Source organism: Strongylocentrotus purpuratus, unplaced genomic scaffold (genome assembly GCF_000002235.5).
Source record: "Strongylocentrotus purpuratus isolate Spur 01 unplaced genomic scaffold, Spur_5.0 spur5_scaffold_13, whole genome shotgun sequence".
In the NCBI taxonomy this organism is placed as follows: domain Eukaryota; kingdom Metazoa; phylum Echinodermata; class Echinoidea; order Camarodonta; family Strongylocentrotidae; genus Strongylocentrotus; species Strongylocentrotus purpuratus.
Genome location: NW_022145598.1, coordinates 17,672,909 through 17,696,539, shown reverse-complemented (window position 1 = coordinate 17,696,539; position 23,631 = coordinate 17,672,909). Strand labels below are relative to the sequence as shown.

Below are 23,631 nucleotides of genomic sequence, written 5' to 3'. Positions count from 1 at the left end.
CTTCTCTCCTCTTCCTCCTGGACCCAACTTCAAAGATGTTCAAAGACAACCATTTACTAGACATATGTTAAACTTTTGTCATCTCTTTCTATCATTTTAGCTGGTCAATTTCCCCAGTCTCTCTCCCATCCCCTTCTCTTTCTCTTTCTCTGTCTCTCTCTCTCTTTCCTTACTTATTCTATACTAATAATCTCTCACCGAGAGGTGTTGATTCAGACCAAAAGTTCAACTGTTTTTAAAACTATCGCATGTACGCCCTGAGATAAGAGTAACCTGACCCTGGACATGGCATGATTAATTTTCATACTGAATTGAGACACAACAGATACAATGAAAGCCAGAAAAATGAGACTTAAGAACTTTCTTCAGATTCCATATTTTATTCTTTATTATCTGACGAATTACTTAATCAGCGTAAAAGAAAGAACAGTACATGTCCCCCCTATAATATGAAGAAGCAAAACGGATCAACTCCGTAAAAGGGCTGACTAGGACCAAGCCTATTGCGAGGCCTTCATTGCAGGCAGGGAGAGCTTGCTGGGAATTGAACCCACAACCTTCACATCTCCAGTCACACCACGTGACTACGATACCACCAACAGCATCCAAATTTTTGACTTTTAAACAGCATGTACTGTCTGGATCTGGATCATCAGAATATCTCAGGTCTTATCCATTAAGCAGAGTGTCACTCCAGCTATCACCAGACCCATTCCAATGTACGTTTCTGTAGCAGAAAAAAATAAAAATAAAATACAGGTGATGGTGAAGGTTTGAATCATCTCAGAAATTCAGGATAATTGACAGACTTTAAGAAAATGATGTACATACCTTGAGGCAGGCGCGTACACAGGATTTTTTCAAGGGTGGGGGGGGGGGGGTTTAACATTTTTAAATCAGGCTGAAAATTTCGCATCGACTCAGCCAGCCGCTGAATAAGCGGGGAGGGGGGGGGGGGGGGGGGCGGGGGTAAGAGGACACTTTTTTTTTGGGGGGGGGGGGTCTCGAAATTTGACATTTTGCTTCATTGGGGGGGGGGTAAGGTCACCTTTTTTAGGTCAGCCAAGTGAATTTTTTATAATTTTATTTTTTATTATTAAACAAAAAAACAAAAAAACAAAAAAAAAATCCCAAAGGGGGTATTTTTTTTTTTTAGGGGGGTTTATACACATTAAAATACCAAAGGGGGGGGGGGGTTTAACCCCCCAAACAACCCCCCTGCGTACGCGCCTGCCTTGAGGTTTTGGAATCATCTAATTAAAAAGAAATTCACTTAGTCTTAGTCCTGGATTTAGCTCATGCTGCAATGATAATTATAAACCTTTAGGTCAGTCAGGAACCCCATGCCTTTTAAAAGCCGATCGCCTGTCCGATTACAGTATCAAGATATTTATGATTGGAAATCAAAATTTCATATTTTGTTTTCCTAAACAGATTTTATAACACTACAGCCTATTAGGGAAATTAAGTATGGTAAAACCAGTCACTCAAAGACTTTTACTCTTATGAGGCGCTTCATGATCATTTTGAAGCGTAATTTTTTTAGGGCTTCAATATTACACCATATCAGAGACACTGATAACGTGTAGGACAATGCCTCTCATATTTAACATTGTTAAACGATGCCTTTAAGAAGACTTACCTGTTCCACCTATTCTCTCCCCTAACATCTTGCCAGTCAGTGTTGTGATGATGAACGTCAGTGAGTTTGTTACAGGGGCTACCAAAGATAGGTCTGCAAAATATAAGAAATAATAAGCAAAAGTTCTAACATATAGTCTTCGTTTCATTTATTTCCATTTCCAACAAAATAAGATAAAGTACATGGGATTGCATTGTACATAGTAAAACAATGAGACTTAACAATACATATGTAATTGTTCCACAGTGTACAACAGGCATATAAAACAGGTTGGTCATGGAGGGGACTGCTGAAAAGCGGAGCTTTTAGATTGCAGCCCCCTATTCTCTTAAAATTCTCTGACCAGCAAATTAAATGGGACATGTGCACTATAGAAGACACCATCACAATTATATTATTATTATTATCGTTATATACATACCTGCTGAAGCGAGAGTGAGGTAATAGACAACAGATCCACTTTGATTGATCAGAAAAGCCAACAGATACTGGATGAGAAAAAAAGAACAAAGACAAAAACAACAAAATTAAAAACAAAGACAAAAATAAAAAATAAAATTTTGATATGAATTCTTAACTCCAGTCTTGGAACCAACACAGCAAACCATATATACTGTTAGCATGAATTAGGGGCTGGTCAGTTCTCAACAAAATGATTACTCTAACGATAAATTGTTCCCAAAATGGAAATTACATTGGAAAATGTTGTCATAGGTCAGACCTGGATTATTTATGGAAAAAGATGTCCCTCAACAACTTTGTAGTCTTGGTAGGATCTCTGTGTGAGTGATTTTTTGTGGACAAGCCTTAAAAAATATCTTGTGAGAAAACAATTGTATTAATTCCTTCAATATATGATGTCAGCAGCAGAAGGGTTGAGGGATAATGTTAGATTGATAGAACTAAAAATGTTATCATTGTGAAAATCAGAGAGGTCTCACCACTAGCTTTCATTGTTTTGGTAATATCAGAACATTTACGATTGATCATTATTGGTAAAAACCTTTGACTACCACTACTAGTACCGGGACTTTCTATCACCATTTGCGTTTGCGTTAAGGCAATTAAAGTAGATCAATGCATATGGTTTATTGTCATCATTATTGGTATTATTAGGTCTGAGTTGTCTGACCATGCCTACACTATACTTTTCTTACCTTCCAATTCAAGAAAAGATGCTTCATTTCGAAGAAGAACTGAGTGACAGCATTCTTCTGTTTCACAGACTCGATGCCTGCGCCCTCTCTCTTCAAGAATGGGTTAGTTCCTCCCCAGAGTATAGCAACAAGAACGAGCCAGAGAGCTCCGAGATATCCTTCATCAGAATCGGTCTCCATCTGAAAAGATGAAGAATGAAATGACAGAGTCTGAGTGACAGAGACCCGTTCACAATATAGGTTCTAGTAGCCTATCACAGTTTCATAATTTGCTTAGTTGGATCCCGATCTACTGTTAATGAATAATGTTAGGTACAGACAGTAATCAAGAATGCAAGCCTTCTGTATGAGCCGGTCTAGGTGTTGTCTGTTGTCTCATGTTATTACACAACCTCCTCCCTCCACAAATAGCAGTACCGTATACCATGGAAGAATCCTGGATCTTGTAAAGTAAAGACTAAAGTAAGTAAGTAAATTACTAATAGGTAACAATTTTGCCTCCTGACCTACAAATCAAACAAGCTTCATCCACTCTATTATTACTGAACGTTACTTGCGGAGTTGGGAGTTTACTCAAACATACTCTACTATCACAGGATCAGGACTTATCTGGCCGAACAACGGCAAACCGTTAAACTCGGCCCGTCCCGTCCCCGCGCTCCCCGCATGCCGCATCCGTACCGGTTCACGAATTTCAGGCTCAGCGTAGAGTGGACACTGCACTGGGAATGTTACATGCCATGCTTACTAATACAACATTGATTGATTTTAGTTTAGAACCTAAAATGAATATAAAAATAATGGCGAAACAGATTCTTTATACCTTACCTTGCTAGCATGTATCTTAGAACTGATCAAAAGAACATCCAAATGAACTTTTCTTACTGCACTGGTACTGGGACTGGGAGTGTCACTGTACGTAGCAGACTCTTTTGTGTTTCCTGAAAGTATGGTGGCGCTTAGTTGCAAGCTGTAAAAGTTTGTTTCCCCTTTTTCCTCTTTTTTTTCGGGGGAAGGGGGGGGGGGGTGGGCTTGTTAATTTATTACACATCAATGCAAAATTTTCATATTCATATGATTAAAACTATATTCTTTAACGCTAACTATTTTATCCCAAATTAAATTGATTCCTAGAGTTATCCCGATTTGTGTTTTTCTTTTAATTTCACGAGGAATTAGAGGGGTTATTTACAGTCAGACCACTCCAGCAAAGCATAGAGAGTCAATGCTAATGCGTATTGACCTTTAGCACTGCATGCTTGCTGTAAGACAGGTATTATTATACCCATACACAAATATACACACCACACAAAATCGCATAGACTGTACACAATTATGTCGATGCAGCTGTAAGCAAAGTTTGACACTAACTTACAATTTGAATTTTTAAATTATTCTTTTTAACATCAGTAAGTTAAAAAAAATGTATTTTACTGCTATTTAGTTGTCATCAATTGTCACTAAAGTACCGATTTGGAGTGAAATTAGTTGAGTTTTGTACAGTGGTGTTTGAAAAGTTGAGAATCAAAAGCACAGCTTTTACTACACAGCCAGGATAGTGATGCTCAATAATAATTTGCGATATGATGTATTACTTATGATGAGGTAGGCCTACTTTCACATTTGGATTTGCTATCAACCACTCATCCAGGCGCGTACGCAGGGGGTGGTTCTAGGGTTAAACCCCCCCCCCCCCCCCCTCGAGTTTTTTTTATGTGTATGTTTTTTGTATGTTATTTTGGAAAACCCTCCCCTTTTGATTTTTTTTTTTTTTTTTTTTTTAATAAGAAGAAAAAAAAAAAAAAATTGCCAATGGGTGACCTTAAAAAGGTGACCTTACCCCCCCCCCCCCCAACTGGACAAAATGTCGAATTTTCAAATTTCGAGACCAAAAAAAAAAAAAGTGTCCTCTTACCCCCCATCCCCCCACCCCCCACCCCCCCCCCCCCCCCGCTTATTCAGCGGCTGGCTGAGTCGTTGCGAAATTTTGGGCCCGATTTGAAAACCCTCCCCTTGAAAAAATCCTGCGTACGCCACTGCACTCATCAAATTTATGATGACTACCGAATTGTATGCATTGCTACGGAATGACATAAAAGGTCAAGTTTTGGTCAGTCCGTAAGAAAGCTATGTTCTATGAATTTGATAAATGGTTGATATACGTAACTTAACTGTTGTGAAAATACATTATCATTATGTATGTTATATAATTAATTTGTATATTTTTCAGTAAGATGTTTATATCATTCTTTTCAAAATTGAAATTTCTTTGAAAATGTCAACAAAATTGGTAACGCTAAGATTTTGACTAATTACTGCAGTAACCGACCGATTCCTTATATGGGATATGGGTGATTTCTTCGCTGGAGTAATTCAAGAATAAGACGATTTAATTTATATTTGTATTTTAATATTAGGTCTTCATTAGGACTTACGATTTATTGATCAAGCGTCATGATTAAAGAAAGGAACGTTTTTTTCCTGTCATCATTATTACAGTCATTGTGACTCAAATATAGGCCTAATTGTTATAATTACCCTTGTCATTACCACGTCGTCACCACTATTACCATATTAATAACAATAATACTAAAATGATAATAATAATAATATTAATAATAATAAAAATAATAATAATGAATTACAATTATAATAACAATGATAATAATAATGCTAAGATTTAACAAGAAGAAAAAGAAAAAGAAGAGGAAGAAAAAGAAGAAGAAGATCGAAGAAGAAGAAGAAGAAGAAGAAGAAGAAGAAGAAAGGAAGACCGCGTGCTGTACATGTACTTCTTCTAATCTTCTCATCTAAAGAAAATTGTCTTCTCTGCTCCTCTTTTACCAATCTTATCCATTCTCCACTCGATCTCCCTTTAATTAAGCCCATGTTAGAAACAATTATCTTAAAAAGGAATATAACACTGATTTAGCTAGATTCAGAGAAATCACATTATGGATCGAGGCCTATTTCTGTTTGGTTGTTTGTCAATGGATTCTTTCCTTGCGATACCTTTCCGTCTCTCTCTCTCTAACTTAATTTCTCTCTTTCCCTCTCTCTCTCTCTCTCTCTCTCTCTCTCTCTCTCTAGCTCTCTCTCTCTCTCTCTCTCTTTCCTTATCTCTATCTTTCTCTATCTCTTCTGAGTCTTTTATACGGCAATGCTTTCTAAACGGTTAAGGGGCTATGGGGGTGTTTCACAAAGATCCTAAGTCAAACTCAACTCTAACTAGGACTTAAAAATTATGGAGAGCAGTTTGTAGCCTTAAAATAAAATATATTCAAAAGCAAAAAATCAAGTATAATTATAAACTTTTCATAAATTCCACATCAAGAACATGAAATCTCCTTGAAAATAAAAAATATAAATAATTTGAATCAACATTTTATGCCTTTTAAAATAACTTTTACAAAATATTTTTCAAAGATGCTAATGGCTCTCCATAATTTTTAAGCCCATCTTAGAGATAAGTTCAACTTAGGATCTTTGTGAAACACCCCCCAGGTGTTGAAAAAAGCGTAAGGGCAGGGCCCGTACGTAGCCAGAGTTTGATGTTTGTTTGTTGTTGTTGTTTTTTTTTTTTTTTTTTTGGGGGGGGGGGGGGCACATAGGCCTGCATGTAATTGATCGACGTCCTGGGGAGGGAGTTCAACCGATCTTGGAAAATTTGTTTGGGGGCCACGTGCCCCCCCCCCCCCTGGTGCCCGCCCGCCCCCTCCCCCTGTGGCTACGTGCCTATTGATTGTATATAACTTGATAAAAAATAAAATGAAGAAAATAAAACGCTGCATAAAACCATCAATAAAAACTGTCAAATTTTAAAGAAAAGGAATAATCTGAAAAGTTTAAATCCATCAAAACTGGTTCTAAGATGTACTTATTCTAAGTATTCTTTGTTCTTCATTTTTAAATAATCAAAGGTTATCTCTTGATTTATGCATGTATTTATCATTGTTTTGCGTTTGAAAATGACTTTTGTATTACTGAATCATATATTGTCATTGTTGTGTTTTTTGTCCTGATAAAATAATAATTCACTGATACAGTGATAGGCCGATACAGGCGGGCTATATAGCTACACCCGGCACCTACAAGGCTCTGTTTATTAGTCGGCCCTCCTTCCCTTTCAATTTCATGTTGTTTTTTTTTTTTACATATATTGTAATGTACAATCATATGTATATTTATATGTGAATTTGAAAAAAATGAACCATCATTGTAAATATGAAAAATTGAAAGAGGAAAACTAAGTGAATTTAATTGATTTGTTATTCTAAATAAGCATTGTACTAAGACTATAAATACAGCAGAATAAAGACTGATAACAATTCTTTACAGTGTTCAGCAGTAGTTGAAGCGAAATTATCTCCACACAAACGTGCATATGTCTTTTTCATTCATCCACGTATACCGTATACGCCGGTTGTGTTGACAGATTATCACGAAAATAAAATCAAGTTGATAATAATTAATCGTTCACAAGGTTAAATATGGCGAGCCCTCGGACACGGAGAGTTCTAAAAGACTTACGCCTGAAAAATGGAAATAATGTGAGTATTTGTAGATCTTTAACAAACTTCATAGTTTTGTATGAAATGGCGACGCGATCGCGAAGATGTGAGTGAAAACTGAAACTGTCAGTGTCAGTGCAGTGTTGTTGCATGCAAGAACAGTGAGCTGAGCTGAGTGATCAGTGAGTGAATGAGCACTGCACTTTTTTTTTCTGTCAACTTTTTGCAGCTGTCAGTAACAATGAAATTAACCAAACAATGACGCATTTATTCTTTGTTTCTCAAAATTTACTGCTTGGCCTTGATCGTGGTTTTGAAACCACTCTTTCATTCGTCTGCATGCTTACATTTATCTGTACAAAACTAAAGGATATGGGTGGAAAAAGAATAATATCAATAAGTGTGACATGATCGCGATGGAGCCATAGAGCGCTGCTCTCGGCTCAGACTGTGTCTCTGCGAGCTGCGGAGCAATAGGTGGTTTCCTTCCTATTTCACTCATCTAATGTACAATCTTATCTTTAACTACTGCCCAACTGTTTGCCCTGTCTTTGTGCATTGATTTTTAATTTTTTTTTTTTTTTTTTTTTTTGGGGGGGGGGGGGGGGGGGTCATTTTCCTCTTGCCTTGGCTTGGCCTTGCCCCTTGGAGCCAAGTGTGTGACTTTAACAAAAAAAATTATTGTCAATTGTCATGATGATAAACTTTACTCTTTATCATCAAGCTAGTTCTTTGCCTACATCATGTGTTGCGATTCTTCTCCTTGTCTTGTTCTTCCTTTTCTTCTTCTTTATCCCTTCTTCTTTTTCTTCTCTTCCTCCTCTGTTCTCCTTCTTCTCAACATACTCAGTTCTCCTTCTTATTGCTTCTTTTCTTCCTCCCTTCTTCTGAATCTGAATTCTTATTCTCCTTTGTCTTTTCCTTCTCCTTCTCACGTTTCCTTATCTTATGGCTTCTTTTTCTTCTTTCTTATTCTTTATTATTCTTCTTCATAGTCTTCTCCTCCATCTTCTTTGTCTTCTGTCTTTTTCATGTAGACCTTTATTCTTCCTCTCTTTCTTCATCCTCTTTCTTCATCCTCCTTTACATGTAGCTCTAGCTCTCAGCTCTCCTTCCCCTCATAATTTTCACCTTGCCCTTATGTTGTTTTGTTTTTCCCTTCTTCTTTTTCTGCTACTTCTTCATTTCGTTTAAGTGATTAAAGACCTCTCTTTCCTCTTCTTAGGTTTTAAGTAAAACTGTATGATTTGATTTGACTACATGTTTAAAAAAAAAAAAACTTTAAAAGACTGACATTACCTACTACTGTATTACGGGAAAATACCAATTAATATTTTGGGATGTTTGCCATTTTTATTTTGAGCATTGCATCTTTAGTTCCTAGTTGTAAATGACAGGTCTTTAAATTTTAAAAGTGCCCTTGACTAGAGTCTGCTTAATATGGGTACACTGTATAATTGTACAAAAAGGAATTTTTACCCTCATGCTCATATTATACATGTACATGTAGATCTGATCATCTGTCATATAGCTTACTTAAGTTCTCTATATATCATTTTAGTGATTTTGCTAGCAGAATATTATCATTTATTTGCAATGCGGTAACTATAAAACATGAAGTTTCTCTTTATCTTTCATCACAGAGCTGTTATGAATGTGGAACACACAACCCTCAGTGGGCTAGTGTTAGCTATGGAGTATGGATCTGTTTAGAATGCTCTGGTAAACACAGAGGTCTTGGAGTTCATCTCAGGTAAACCAACCCTTCCAATGCAGTTTGAACTTTGAACCTCCAAAATATTTATCTTGTATATTTTTTGGACAAAGATAATCCTGTTTTGGCTTCTCAAATTCATTCTGTGTTCTATCATGATTTTTTTTTTAATGCACATATAGAAAAGAACAAGGGTACTTTCATTAAAAAAATGAATCAAATTGTAATTTTATATTACATTTATAAACTTGGTGGCATTGCAAGGATTAATGATATGCATAAAATAACCCTACATCTACAATCTAGAAATTTGTAACCAACAAAGGTAATACAATGATTGTAAAAAAGAAATGAATCATGAGCTGCAAAGGGGTGTAAAGTTATACTAAAAAGGATGACTAGTGTTGAGTCCAGGGTTTAGGAAAGAATTAGTTTAGTGTAGGGGTTTGGCTGAGGAGCAATATTTGTCAGAACACATATCATACAACCCACTTTGTAAAGAGCAAAATATTACCATAATTTTTGTTTTGTTGATGTTTTCTTTAGTTTTGTTCGGTCAATCACGATGGACAAATGGAAGGACAGCGAGCTTGAGAAGATGAAGGCCGGAGGTAACAATACAGCCAGAGAGTTCATCAAAGGTCAACCAGACTATGATCCTAACTGGTCATTTCAAGAGAAGTTCAACAGTAAAGCTGCAGCACTCTTCAGAGATAAGGTAAATTCTTTATTTCTGTGTTTAGATTTATTTAAATTCATCATGTGGTTTCATCATATTGCTAGACAAGAACCGGGGGGGGGGGGGGGGGGGGGGGGGGGGGTGCTTCACAAAGATCCTAAGTTGAACTTATCTCTAAGTTGGACATAACAATTATGGAAAGCTGTTTAAGTTATTTTAAAAGGCATAAAATGTTGAATCAAATCATTCATATTTTCTATATATTATCAAAGAGATTTGAATCATGTTCTTGATGTTGAATTTATGAAAAGTCTAAAATACTTAAGATTTTTGCTTTTGAATATATTTTATTTCAAGGCTACAAATGGCTCTCCATAATTTTAAAGTCCAACTTTGACTTTGGATCTTTGTGAAACACCCCCCTGATATTTATTTATTTCATTCCTGTAGGTTCTGACAGAGGCGAATGGCGAGACATGGTCGATCGAGACATCTAAAGCGCGCAATCACATTCCATACACTGCTAAGAAGATGAACCTCAGCGCAGCATCATCTAGTTCTATACATCACTCCAACAGTTCACCCAGCTTTGGAGGAGGAAGAGGGGGAGGAGGGGGAGGAGGAGGAGGAGGAGGGTTGTATAACTCTGGAGGTGCTGCGCAGCCAGGTGGTGGAGGTCACGGATCTGATGATTGGGAAATGCAGTATGGAATGTCAAAGTAAGATATCGTGTTTTATCTTTTTTTATCTTTTAATTTTTTGTTTATAATAATAATAAAAGCAGTGCTTATAGAGCGCTTACCACCGAAGTCTCTAAGCGCTATAACTAAGGAAATATAATGATAAACAATTATATATTGAACAAGACAGAAAGGTAAATGCAAATAAACCTGCAAATTACAATACATATGAAATGTACATCAATGTGAACAGAGTAAGTTAATCATCAAAAGCAATTTTGAATAAATGTTCAACATGGTTTCGTATCCTTCATGTAATTTACATTACATCAGGATATTTAGAGGTGTCAAAGTCTAGTGGATAGGTCGCTGGACTGTGGATCACATGGTCTGAGGTTTTAGTTCCGAAGGATTGATACATATGCAATATAAACGTAGCTATTATTATTATTATCATTATGATTTTGATGTTATTTGATTCAATATGTCTCATATCATGGACATTGCCAAAACCTGAAACCATCTCTTCAAAGATGTGGGACTTCATTATGATAACATTGTTAATAAATTTTTGTGTGGTTCCATTTATTTCTGAAAAAGTTATTAATGCAAAATAAGAAAATTGTGTGCTGGTAATTTTTATCTTCACCATTGGTCTGCTAGTGTGATTTTAGGCCCATATTATGAAAATTGTATTGGTTTATTCTCTTTTCGGTTTAATCGTTAACTGTCAGGTTTTGGACAACAGTCACACAGAAATCAAGATCACTGAGTTGTTGTATAACCAGGGGGTGTTTCAGAAAGACTGAGAATGACTTTAAGTTGGACTTAACTATGGCAGGCCGTTCATGCCACTGTTTGCTCTCACTATTTACTGGCATTGGTCTCTCAATCATGGTCACAAATCTACAGAATTTACATTTTTTGATAATTCATTAATGAAGGAAAAAGTATTATCTAAAGACATAATTGAGAGACCAATGGTGAGAGCAACTAGTGGCATGAATGGCCTGCCATAGTTAAGTCCAACTTAAAGTCGACCTTATTCTTTGTGAAACACCCCCCATACTTACATGCTTATATTATCCATTTCTCTTACCATCTCTTACAGATCAGAGATAACTAAAAATAAAGAAGATTACTTTGACAGAAAGAAGGCTGAGAATGCAAACCGTCCAGAGTAAGTACTCATAATCACTGATTTCATTATACTGGGCACTCTCTATGCAATGAGCACGATTACCACAACGTTTCATTTAAAGGCCGTCTGTACTAGTTTGGCTAGGAGGGATTGGACCACCCAAGGTGGTCACTGACAGGTGGCTATCTCATCAACTCAGCTCTCAATTAACATAAGAAAAAGAGGATCATGGGGGACTAATGGTCACCAATTAGGCATTGTTTTCTATATAGAGGGAGCAAGTAGCTACAAGTAGTACAGTGGGGCTTTAATATAGCATGGGAATTCTCCAGGTCCCAAATGTTTCAACATGCAATCCTACGGTCGAGCAACCCTTTACTTCCCTTTTGATACGTTAGTCAATGTAAAGAGCAAAATGTATTATTTTAGGTAGGATTTAGGTCCACAAGGTAATACGATTAATAGTTTAAATAAATCCATGCATATAGTTAGCAACTTTGTGTTATTATTTCTTAAGTATTGCCCATGAACTGTTTTTCATTTTCTATTATTTTTGAATATATTGCACCAAACTAATACAGGAATAGATTTATTATAAAAAAAAATTAAAAAAAAAACAAACCCAAATCACTTTTTCTGTGCACGTAACATCATACATGGGCATTCAATGTTCACTGGCGATTTCATCTTTAAATTTAAAGCATGCTAGGAAACTAAGCATTTTAATCAAGCTACACACAGATAGTCAGACTCTATGGGTGGTATTTTTGAAAGCAGACTAACTTTAGTCCATGGATTAATCCACTGACTAAGTATGGAATGCCAAGTGTCCATATGAACATGTTTTTGAATGATTTAATCTGTCACTAAATGTAATAACATTTGATTAACAACAATATAACTATGATATAATTATGTTTTCATGGTTATTTAGGGACATATCAAATTATTCAAAAATATATTCATATGGACACTTGGCATTCCATACTTAGTCGGTGGATTAAGCCATGGACTAAAGTTTGTCTGCTTTCGAGAATACCACCCTATAAGATTAGGTATGCATTGGATGGTGGGCAATGGCATAAAATCTCAGTTGATGTCAAGCTCAATATATTCAATGGGTCAATGCTGTTCTTCTTTGTTCCTTACAGTAATTTACCTCCCAGCCAGGGGGGTAAATACACAGGATTTGGAAACACACCGATGCCAACAGAAAACCAGTCTGATGCTATGGCATCGTTATCATCGGTAAGTTTGATTCAAGTTAGAATATTGCTTCTTTGATACCGTAATTAATGGTGTATAAACCGCCTTCGTGTATTAATTTTTATTTTTTTATTTTTTTTGCCGACTCTGTCGGCATCAAGCCAGATCCGTGTTAAATAACCCACGCGGGAAGGCCTTTCATTTAACTGCGAGGTGCAGCTGAATGTGTTAGATCATTAATGTAAATTAAAAAAACAGTAGAGGACCTAGGATAGAACCTTGTGGTACGCTGTGTAATAGAAGAAAAATTGGAGGAATTATTATTATAAACTACATATTGAGATCTATCAGAAAGATTACTTTCAAACCAAGATGACAGACAAATTTGAGTGTTCTAGTTTCCCAGTGGTGAGTCAACACACCGATTACTGAGCTGGGAGACATTGCCAGGCATAGCGCCAGGCGGAGGGGCATACATCAAAACTTTACAAAAATTAAAAAAATAAAAATTGTGTACCGTGTATAAGACACACCCCAACTTTGAATATTTTCCGGCGGCAAAAAAGTGCGGTTTATACATCGTTAATTACGGTAGATTAAATTCTGAGTTTGGTTAAAGGGATTGGGTAACTTTGTCTCAGGTTCTGAAACAAAATCCTGGCTTAAGCTCATGCAGCAAATTTGTCACTGATATTTGTCTGTTGTCATTGAAAAAAGGCTTTGTGAAACACCCCCCTGGTAAAGGAGGTTAGGAAGGCTTCTGTCCTCCTCACCCCCACCCCCACCCCTCAAAAAAAATTTGCCCCAGAAAGGGAGAGAAAAAGAAAAAAAGAAGGAAAAGAAAGAAGAAATAAAGAGACAAAATGGTAAGGAAAAGACCCCCCCCCCCCTATTGCCACCTTGTCTCCAATGGAAGCTATGGTTTCAATATAGTATACCATTAAGTCATTATTTTGGAAGGCCTATTTTACCTTTGCAATATCAATGATGTGCTTTAAGTTTATTCACTGATCTTTTTAAAGTTTTTTTTGTTTTTGTTTTGTTTTGTATTTTTTGCAGGGCTGGGCTTCATTTACAGTGGGTGCATCCAAGTTTTTATCAGCAACAAAAGAAGGAGTGAGTATTTAAACAAAATACAGTCAAACCTCTATATTAAGGTCACCCAAGGGAAACAGAAATAGTGGCCACTATAGACAGGTCACCTTGTAGACAGATGACCTTGTAGACAGGTGATACAATACATACTTCTTTCTTGAGGGAGACAAAATGCATGGCCTTTATAGACAGGTGGCTGCTATAGAGAAGTGGCCACTAAGACAGGTTTTGACTGTATTTGAATTAAAATCTATAAGCCACTTACATGAATGCACAAAATCTACTACAGTCAAAACCGGTCTATAACAACCGCCTGAGGTAAACACAAAAAGTGGTCTCAGTCTCTGTAGGCAGGTGGTCTTTGTAGATAGGTTCCTTTAGTTCATGTTTCAATGAAAAAACGTTTTCAAGTGAAACAAAAAAATGTGGTCCTTGTAGACAGGTGGTCACTAAAGCAGGTTTGACTGTATTTTGCAACATTTCTACAATAAAGGAAACTCCCCTGTTAAATTGTGCCATATGAAGTATCTCTTCATATCTTCTAAGCTGTTACAAAACGAAATATGTAATTACTGTGTTTTCAACTCTAGAGAAAATGTGATCCTTCTGTGCTTTTGTTGTATTTGATAGCAGTGTTCTGATTAGACTTATAATTATTAATTATAAAGAAACTACCATGGGTGTCCATCCGTAACTGATACCTATTCATCAGGGGGGGATGATCTATTCATTCATCCCCCCCTGATGAATAGGTATTACGTAAGTATCGACACCCATGGAAACTACTACAGTAATTGTTAGGCAGGTGTTCCAAATTCATAGGAAACAAAATGTTGTTCTATCTCATATTTCTGTAGCAGATTAAAACTATTAGTATCTTGCTACTTACCAACATATAATAAAGGAATATAATGATTTTTTGTGTGTGTGTGTGCTTACAAGATACAGAATGATTCTCTCTACGAAATGTTAAATTCAAGAGCAATTTTATTTTTTATTTTTTCTTCTTTAATTTTTGTTATATTTATCTATTTATTTAATTTCTATTTAACAGGCTGTCAAAATTGGCTCGGCAGCATCGCAAAAAGTGAGTGTTAATTGATGTTGCTAACATGATCCCTCAATCCCAATGGTACATAAAAAATATGAAAAGATGGTTTATTACCATGCTGCAACTCTGTTGTCCTGCTGTTACTGTATAGCTAGCTACACAAAGTTTGCACATACATTACATGTACAGTTTACTACATACATGTAATGTATACAACATAGGAGCCAGAACAATATAACACTGAGTTCCTATAGGAAATCTATTTATTCAGATGGTAATATCTCAGCCAATACTTCACAAATTCAATTGGTTTTCGACATTTGGACATTATTTTTGATGCTCTTTCGGAAAATGAAGAAAAAATTGAGAAATTCCAAAAGTAGATTTTTATGATGTCACAGCTTCGGTACTCTATACAGGTAGGTACAGTAGTCAAAATTCATTTGTAAGTTGAAAGACCATGTAGGAAGTGGAAAATGAAGTAGGTGAATTATATATCAACGAAAAGCTTATAAGCTATAGATTACGATAAGATCAATTATCAGAATCAATTTAGTGTCTTGTCAGAGGAGTAACAACTCTCTGAAAACTTGAAACCTAAAGCTTTGAAAGTCGGAAGTTGCCATCATGATGACATCTTATATGGAGTACGCATATTCACAATTACTTTGCATTCATTAAGTGAGGCCTATCTCCTCAGCTATCGTCGTCACCATCATCGTCACGATGCTTCTCAAGAGGGTTGTATTTGAGCACCACTGTCACACGTTCAATTCTGCGCAATATCCTTTTGTGTGAATTATTTTTCAATGCATTTCTTTGTGATTGCCTCTTCAGACTCAGGAGTATGCTGCAAAGATGAATGAGAATATGATCAAACCTACCAAAGAGAAGGTGAATGAAGGAACGTTATTCACTGATATATCAACAGGAACTAAGAGTCTCGCATCAAAGGTAACAAATACGAACACTTATTCAAAATTTGACTTGATATCAACCCCTTTTAGGGTGTGAGGAGCAATTCTCAACCAAGAACGTGGGGACTGAATAATTTGTTTGAACTAAGAATTACTGGTCATTTTTAACCCAAACTGGAAAGGTCATTTTGAAGTGTACCTCCATGGAATACATTTTTCCCAGTTTGACAATGAACAAGTAAAGATAGAAAGGACAGGAGGAGGAGGAGGAGGAGGGGGAGGGGGAGGGGGAGGGGGAGGGGGAGGGGGAGGAGGAGGGGAGGGGGAGGGGGAGGGGAGAGAGAGAGAGAGAGAGAGAGAGAGAGGGGGGGGGGGGAGAGAGGGGGAGGAGGAGGAGGGGGGGGGGGCAAGAGGAGGAGGAGGAGAAGAAGAGGAGAGGTCAGATAGAAAGAGAGGGCGATGTCAAAGGAGGAGGAGGAGAGGAGAGGAGGGGAGAGATAGAAAGGACAGGAGAGGAGAGGAGAGAGCTAGAAAAGATGGGAGGGGGAGGGGCAGGAGGAGGAGGAGGAGGAGGAGGAAGAGGAAGAGAAGGAGGAGGAGAAGAAGAGGAGAGGAGAGATAGAGAGAGAGGGAGGGATGTTAAAGAAAAGCTAACAATAATTAATCTGTTGATGTTTTTCTTGCTAGGTTGCTGTTAATACACAGAAAGGCTGGACTGATTTTACCAAGATGTTCAGTGATAATCCAGGTCTTGAAGATGACATGAATAAACCTTCAACAGGCACGCCTTTGATGGGAGACCCAGTAGCAAAGGCACAGAGAGAAAAACTCAGGTATGAACACTGCATTAATTATATGCATCTAATAGTGCAAATGCCAAAGACAGATATGAACACTGCAATATGTACATTGTACTATTTGCAAATCACAAGTGTGAGCACTGCTATATGTGCATAGCTCAAATGCCAAGGACAGATATGAACACTGCTATACATGTAAGTGCATAGATCACATGCAGATGACAAATACGAACACAGTTGGTGAGGCATTTATCAAATGCAAAAGACAAATATGAACACTGCAATATGTATATTGTACAGTGCAAATTGACAAATAAACACTGCTCTTTTATGCATTACATGAATGCAAATAACAAGCATGAACACTGCTGTGTATGCATCGAGTACAAATGGAAATGACAAAATGAACACTGCAATGTGTGCATAGTAGGAATACAATTGTTAATATAAACACTGGTATGTATATATATATATATATATTTATATACATACAAATGCCAAAGACAAATATAAACACTGCAGTATGTGCATTGTACAAAGGAACATTGATATGTGAGCACTGCATTTAATGTACATCATACCAATGGAAATAATATCACATACATTGCAGTACACATCCTATATTGGCAAATGTAAACATTGCAATACACAACATATTGCATCATGAGATATATGTAAATGGTAAAAAACATATGTATGGCATAGATATCAAGCGAAAGGTAAACTAAACCATTCCATGAAGGGAAGATTCTAACCGCACTGCTCATACCCATGCTTGATTCATGCCCTCATCGTTGTCTGCTGCCCTCAAGCTAGCCTTGCAGGGCAGTCACATACCCTTATCTGTCATTGTGCGTAACAGTGTCTGCACTGTGAGACTAGGCTAACAGCATACTACATGTGCATAGGCTATGTATTTTAGCTGCTCCGGACACAGCGGTCCACACTATATGGGCTCCAAGATTCTTTCATTAATACAGTCAAACCTGCTTTAGTGACCACCTGTCTACAAAGGCCACATTTGTTATTTCCCTTGAAAATGGTTTCTTATTGAATCATGTACTAAAGGAACCTGTCTACAAAGACCACCTGTCTGCAAAGGCCACTTTTTGTGTTTCCCTTGGGCGGTCGCTAAAGACAGGTTTGACTGTACTAGCTAGCTGGCTAAACCTGCGCATGCGCACTTGGTAACCGTTGGGGTTAGTGATAGGGTTATAATAATCATGCAAACCCACCTATCATCAACCGGTAAGGACAGCGTAATACAACGTTGAAGTTGTGGGTTTAAATCTCAGTATTCATTCAGTTATATTTTTTTTACCTTTATAAATAGTGATGCAAAGCAATAAATAATCACAGTCTAATTGTCTGTGAGCTAGGCACAGCTACATGTAGCTAGACTCTTCACGAGCCGTAAAAATCGTGACCTTTACTGTGAATTCACTAAAAACTCTGGAATAACTTACCATTTGAAGTCAGAAAATCACCATCTGTGAATATCTTTAAATAAAAATTGAAAGCACATCTTTTCAGTACCGGTAAACTGTAAATCTAAGTATATCAGGAGCTCTTGTAGCGCAGTAGAATATATACTTAACGTTGGATAGTTTCTGCGCTCTTATAAATGTATTATTATTATTATTATTAATAATGAACACATCTTGGAGCCCATATAGTGTCGACCTGTGCATTGTCATTGTCAGAGCAGCTGACGTCATGTAATTATTCTGTTCCGTCCTTCCATCCATCTATAGACTACAATCTTCAGTATCCATTTCAATGCATACGAATTGTAGACCATCAAATACATATACATGCTTGCATGCTTTCATGATTGTGTTCATCATTTTGTAACATTAATAGCAATTTCATATATATTCATACTGCATGGATTGGTATTACTGACATCATATGTAGAAGTGATTTGTATGTATGTTGCATGGTGCATGTAGGTGGCCTATTAACTTAGTACATTATATACATGTTCTTATATTAGTGATATTATATAAACCAAGGCCTAAATTCACAAAGGAGGTGTAGGTTCAACCAACTTCTAAACAATGGTTAAAACTCAATTTGGACTTAATTACACTGAAATGAAAAGTAACTTTAGTATTGCATCCTTTAATAAAAAAGAATAACTAAAAAATAAGCATACATCAGCATATAAACATAAGTTTATTATTGGCGATTGGACATGAGTAGTTTTGATTACATGCATGTACATACTACGCTTATGGAGGTTAATCTATGGATTAAGATATGAAACCTGCTTTGTGAATTCAGGCCTAAATGTTTGACCTTTATAAATTATAATGCATGAGGACAGCTTTCGTATAATTACATGTATGTATTGTTACTGGTATTCAAGTCTTCCGGTACTCTGTTTTTACAAATATCACCAAAGTTTGAAGAATTGTCTTTTTTCATTTAATTGATTTTTAAAATACCGCGATGAAAGATTTAAAAATATTTTTTAATGAATTTTGGTCATCTTAACCAAAAAGATAATGTAGGCCATTGTAGGGTAAATTCTAAATTCTTAATGTACATGTAGATGGGATACGGTACATGTTATTTGTCATGTACATTTTTTTGTAGATCTTTGAGATTATTTTGTGAACTCACATATATGTATAATGCTTTGACAACATTTGCTCTTATTTCATGAAAGATGTACATATTGGGTTATACCGGTGGGCTAGGTTTAGGCTTAAAGCTAGGGTTACATGTATAGGTTGGTATAGGACTGTTTGCAATGTTTGAGTTACACATGTGACTTTGATGATATTAGTAATTGATCGTAGAGCAATTGTTGTAGCATACATGTGACGTGCAATAAGCCATTTTCGTAATGTTGGCCTTTGTGAAATGCCTTGATACAAATTATTTCATTCAACTGCTAGGAATAATAGTACCTCCATAGGCAGAATACGAATTGCAAACATTGGTTATTGCTAGGTAGGACAAACATTATGGCTTGCCCTACCTTACGTAATGTACGGTTTGCAATTTGCATTCTGACTTCTAGTATATACAATTAACCATGACAGCTGAATGGAATCATTTGTATTGAGGCACTTCACAAAGCCGTATGTATTCAATTTGGTTATAGAGTGGTGAAATGTGACGTCATAACAAATCTATATTTGGAATTTCTCGATTTTTTTCTTCATTTTCCAGAAGAGCATCAAAAATAATGTCCAAATGTTGAAAACCAATTGAATAGGTTTAGTATTGGCTGAGATATGACCATCTGAATAAATAAATGTCTTATTGGAACTCAGTGTCATATTGCTCTGGTTCATCATAACATTACGAGCCAGAGCAACATAACACTGAGTTCTATTTATTCAGATGGTCATATCTCAGCCAATACTTAACATATTCAATTGGCTTTCGACATTTGGACATTATTTTTGATGCTCTTTTGAAAAATGAAGACAAAATTGAGAAATTCCTAATATAGATTTTTGATGACGTCACAACTTCGGTTCTCTATATATTACAAAGATGGCCAATTGTTTATTCATGTAGATTGTAGTAGTAGTAGTAGATTGTAGTGTGTACTTTCACTGCCTACATTTAGATGCTTAATGTGTTTACCCTCGTGCTTTCGTTTATTCCCTCTTTATATATCCCACCTCTCCACCTCACCTCTCTACCTCTCACTCATCTATTAATGGTCGCTAAACTCATGGACGGGGTACCTAATACATTCATTTACTCAAAACATAACACATACATGTGGCCCTTGTCTCTGCCTCCGGTCAAAAAATTCTTATCTTCCGCATATCATATATCATATCAAATATATTCAAATGTAAATCACTTATAACTGCATAACAAATGTTTACTTACTTACACTGTTTATCCCTATTCATTTACTCAAAAAATAACACATCCGTCAAAAATATTCTTATTTTCTGCATATCATATACCTTTATCATACAACATATATTCAAATGTAAATCACTTATAACTACATAACAAATGTTTACTTACTTATATCCCTATCCTTCTCCTACAAACTGTTATTGTCAAATAATTTATTATCCCTACCCCACAAATCCACAACAAACCATGACAATGTCGTGACCGCACATCATTTGCTGTACTTATTATACAAAACATGCAATTTTACACATGTACATGTATTTGTTGTACTGTGGTTGAATAACCACATATTTTTATACCCTGCCTATTTCATGCTACATGTGAATTAAACATGTACATTAATTCCCCAAACTGATCTTTACATCCAACATAATGATGCTCAACCGCTTCTTACAACATTTCTGCAAAAATGTGTTTCATAATCCTCAAAAAATTGTTTTTCCGTTCATAATACATATGATCATTGCCAATGAAAATTAATGTATACAAATTAAATTTCCACTGTACATCCATGCACACTTCAAATATTAAAAAACAACAACGTTATATCGTTTATATCATTCTTACTGACAAACTATTCACTCATAATAATTGCTGAAAACTAACAAAATTTTGAAAATGATATTAAACATTGCTTGGGCTATTTTTGTGATGTGTTTTGCTATTTTGATGCAATTCGGAAATTGCCTATTTTGGCATTTGGGAATTTTGGGGAATTTTCTTCTGTATTGCTCTTATTATTATCTGAAAAAAATCACAAATACTTTGAGGAATATTGCCACAAAATGGAAATCATCATACCAACAAATTATTGCATCTGGAAAATTTGGGAAAACAAAACTGGGATTGGGCTCTGGAATTGGGAACATTAGAAACATGGACCCCAATAAGAGTGACACGCCTTTACTTCACGATATCCCGACCCCTCCCAGGACCCCTGAGGGTGACGGTGATGACTGGGGGTGGGGCGTGGATGATGGCTGGAGGGATCGCAAGGTGGAGGAGGAGGCGGAGAGGGAGCTAGAGGCGACGGCGGACGACGGATGGGGGTCATGGGGTAACGAGGGGACCGGAGGAGGAGGAGGAGGTGGAACTCTTATTGACTTTGGAGATGAGTAAGTTTGAATTTAATCTATCGGGTTAGGGTTTCTCAACAGGGGAGTGTTTCACAAAGACTAAGATCGACTTTAAGTTGGACTTAACTATGGCATCTGTTTGCTCTCACCATTTACTGGCATTGGGTCTCTCAAGGGATGTACAAATTGTGGTCACAAATCTACAGTATTTACCTTTTTTGAAAAAATATTATCTAAAGTCAAGATCATAATTGAGAGACTAATTGTGAGAGCAATCAGTGGCATGAGAATGGCCTGCCATGTAGTTACGTCAACCTTAAAGTGAATCTTAGTCTTTGTGAAACCCCCCCCCCCTGAAAACAGAGTACACTGCCACATTGTTTTGGAGTATATCTTACATGTACATTATATGTGTGACAAATCTTGACTGTTTCAAACCATTGTTTGTTCAATCAATCATACTAGGCAGATAAGGGGTTAGAGACTTATTTGGTAAGCATTTTATTCAAATTAGCAATACAGGTCTATTACTGCAACTGCTACGTTATTTTCACAAACAGGTGTGCATATACATCTGAAATGAAAGAGGTAAAGCAAAACTTCAGAATGAGGTAAACTAAGTTCTGAAAATAATCATGAGAAAAAAAAATGAAAAAAAAAGAACAAAGTATTCTTGTTGTATATTTACCTTTCAAAGTTACACATGAATCTAAAAAAGAGCAAACTGATAAGTTTATGAAGTTGTAGGATAAGAAAGAAAGTGGATGTGGAACATGAAGCATCCTAGAAAAGAGATCTAATGAAAAAGAAGTAGCAAAACATTCCAGCAAAGGGATCAAATTAAAAAGAGAAAATAGAGGATTCGGCAGAGATTACAGGTATACCAGATTAACTGTATTAAATATTGTGTTTCTTATAGGAGATGATAATTGATGTACCGGTAGATTAAATCATCATCTATGTCATGCAAGTGTTAAGTGAAATTGTACATTGAGATAGCTACATAGATCATGAATCCACCAAGGGGTGTTTCACAAAGATCCCAAGTTGAACTTATTCCTAAGTTGAACTTATCAATTATGGAAAGCCGTTGCATCTATGAAAATATTTAGTAAAAGTTATTTTAAAAGGCATGAAATGTTGATTCAAATCATTAATATTTTCTATTACGAACAAGGATTTCATGTTCTTGATGTGGAATTTATAAAAAGTCTAAAATACTTCCTAAAATTTTCGCTTTTGAATAAATTTTATTTTAAAGCTACAAATGGCTCTCCATAATATTTAAGTCTAACTTAGAATTAAGTTCAACTTTGAATCTTTGTGAAACACCCCCTGGTAATTCCAATTGTATTGCAAATTGATGTTGATATAGGGACTCGAGTAGCAAGGTGAATACTTCCAAGACAAAATCGTCCACCAAGTCATCGTCGAGCAAATCCTCATCAAGTAAGAAATCGTCATCGTCGTCGTCATCGAGTACGAAGGCTGCTCAGGTGAACAGCGGGAAACCCATCGCATCGTTAGAAGATACGTGGGACGACGCGGGAGGCTGGGACGATGCAGCGTGGGAGGAGTTAGAGACCAATCCAAAGAAAGACTGATATCCAAACAGTTGAGAAGTCCAGCGGCCCGTTTCACAAAATTTGTCATCAGTGACAAATGACAGTGTTTGTTATAAGCTACTGAAATCCGATTTGTCACTGATTTTTGTCATTTGTCATTGAAAAAATGCTTTGAGAAACGGGTCCCAGGACTCAAAGGACTGACTGATTGCCACTTTTCCACAAGTCCTAGATGAAGACCAGAACTAATTGCAACCATTTGCGGAAACATAGACCAGGGCCTCTAGAGGTCAGTGGTTTATGCGTAAATTAAGATTGTGCCCATGCAAATTGTGATGACATCACTGCCTGCGCGCTGTGTTGTGCGCGTACATCATCATTTGCATGGGTGCAATCTTAATTTACGCATAAATACCACTGACCTCTAGGTCATTGGCTTTGTTTACTCGTCAATTAAAATGGTGCTCATGTCTGTGCATGTGCACTGATGTAACCGTAAA

The 23,631-nt window shown here is 36.5% G+C and overlaps 2 protein-coding genes across 3 annotated transcripts; one reads left to right on the top strand and one right to left on the bottom strand.

The window, feature by feature from the left end:
* Positions 1-360: 360 nt before the first annotated feature.
* Positions 361-3,721, bottom strand: LOC756415 (transmembrane protein 234). Its single transcript, XM_030983061.1, has 5 exons — positions 3,628-3,721; positions 2,800-2,979; positions 2,064-2,130; positions 1,643-1,735; positions 361-727 (listed from the first exon to the last, which is right to left on the bottom strand). The coding sequence occupies exons 2-5, from the start codon at positions 2,977-2,979 to the stop codon at positions 663-665; spliced, it is 405 nt and encodes a 134-aa protein (XP_030838921.1). The 5' UTR covers positions 3,628-3,721; the 3' UTR covers positions 361-662.
* A 3,463-nt stretch (positions 3,722-7,184) lies between these two features.
* LOC576757 (ADP-ribosylation factor GTPase-activating protein 1) lies at positions 7,185-23,284 on the top strand. 2 transcript variants are annotated; one of them, XM_030983060.1, is made up of 12 exons: positions 7,185-7,349; positions 8,954-9,063; positions 9,571-9,742; positions 10,154-10,422; positions 11,495-11,563; positions 12,676-12,772; positions 13,790-13,846; positions 14,880-14,912; positions 15,714-15,830; positions 16,481-16,626; positions 21,423-21,605; positions 22,942-23,284. In XM_030983060.1, the coding sequence occupies exons 1-12, from the start codon at positions 7,290-7,292 to the stop codon at positions 23,168-23,170; spliced, it is 1,542 nt and encodes a 513-aa protein (XP_030838920.1). In that variant the 5' UTR covers positions 7,185-7,289; the 3' UTR covers positions 23,171-23,284. The 2 variants fall into 2 exon arrangements, with proteins under 2 accessions (XP_030838920.1, XP_030838919.1); XM_030983059.1 differs by having other exon boundaries at positions 21,363-21,605.
* Positions 23,285-23,631: the final 347 nt, after the last annotated feature.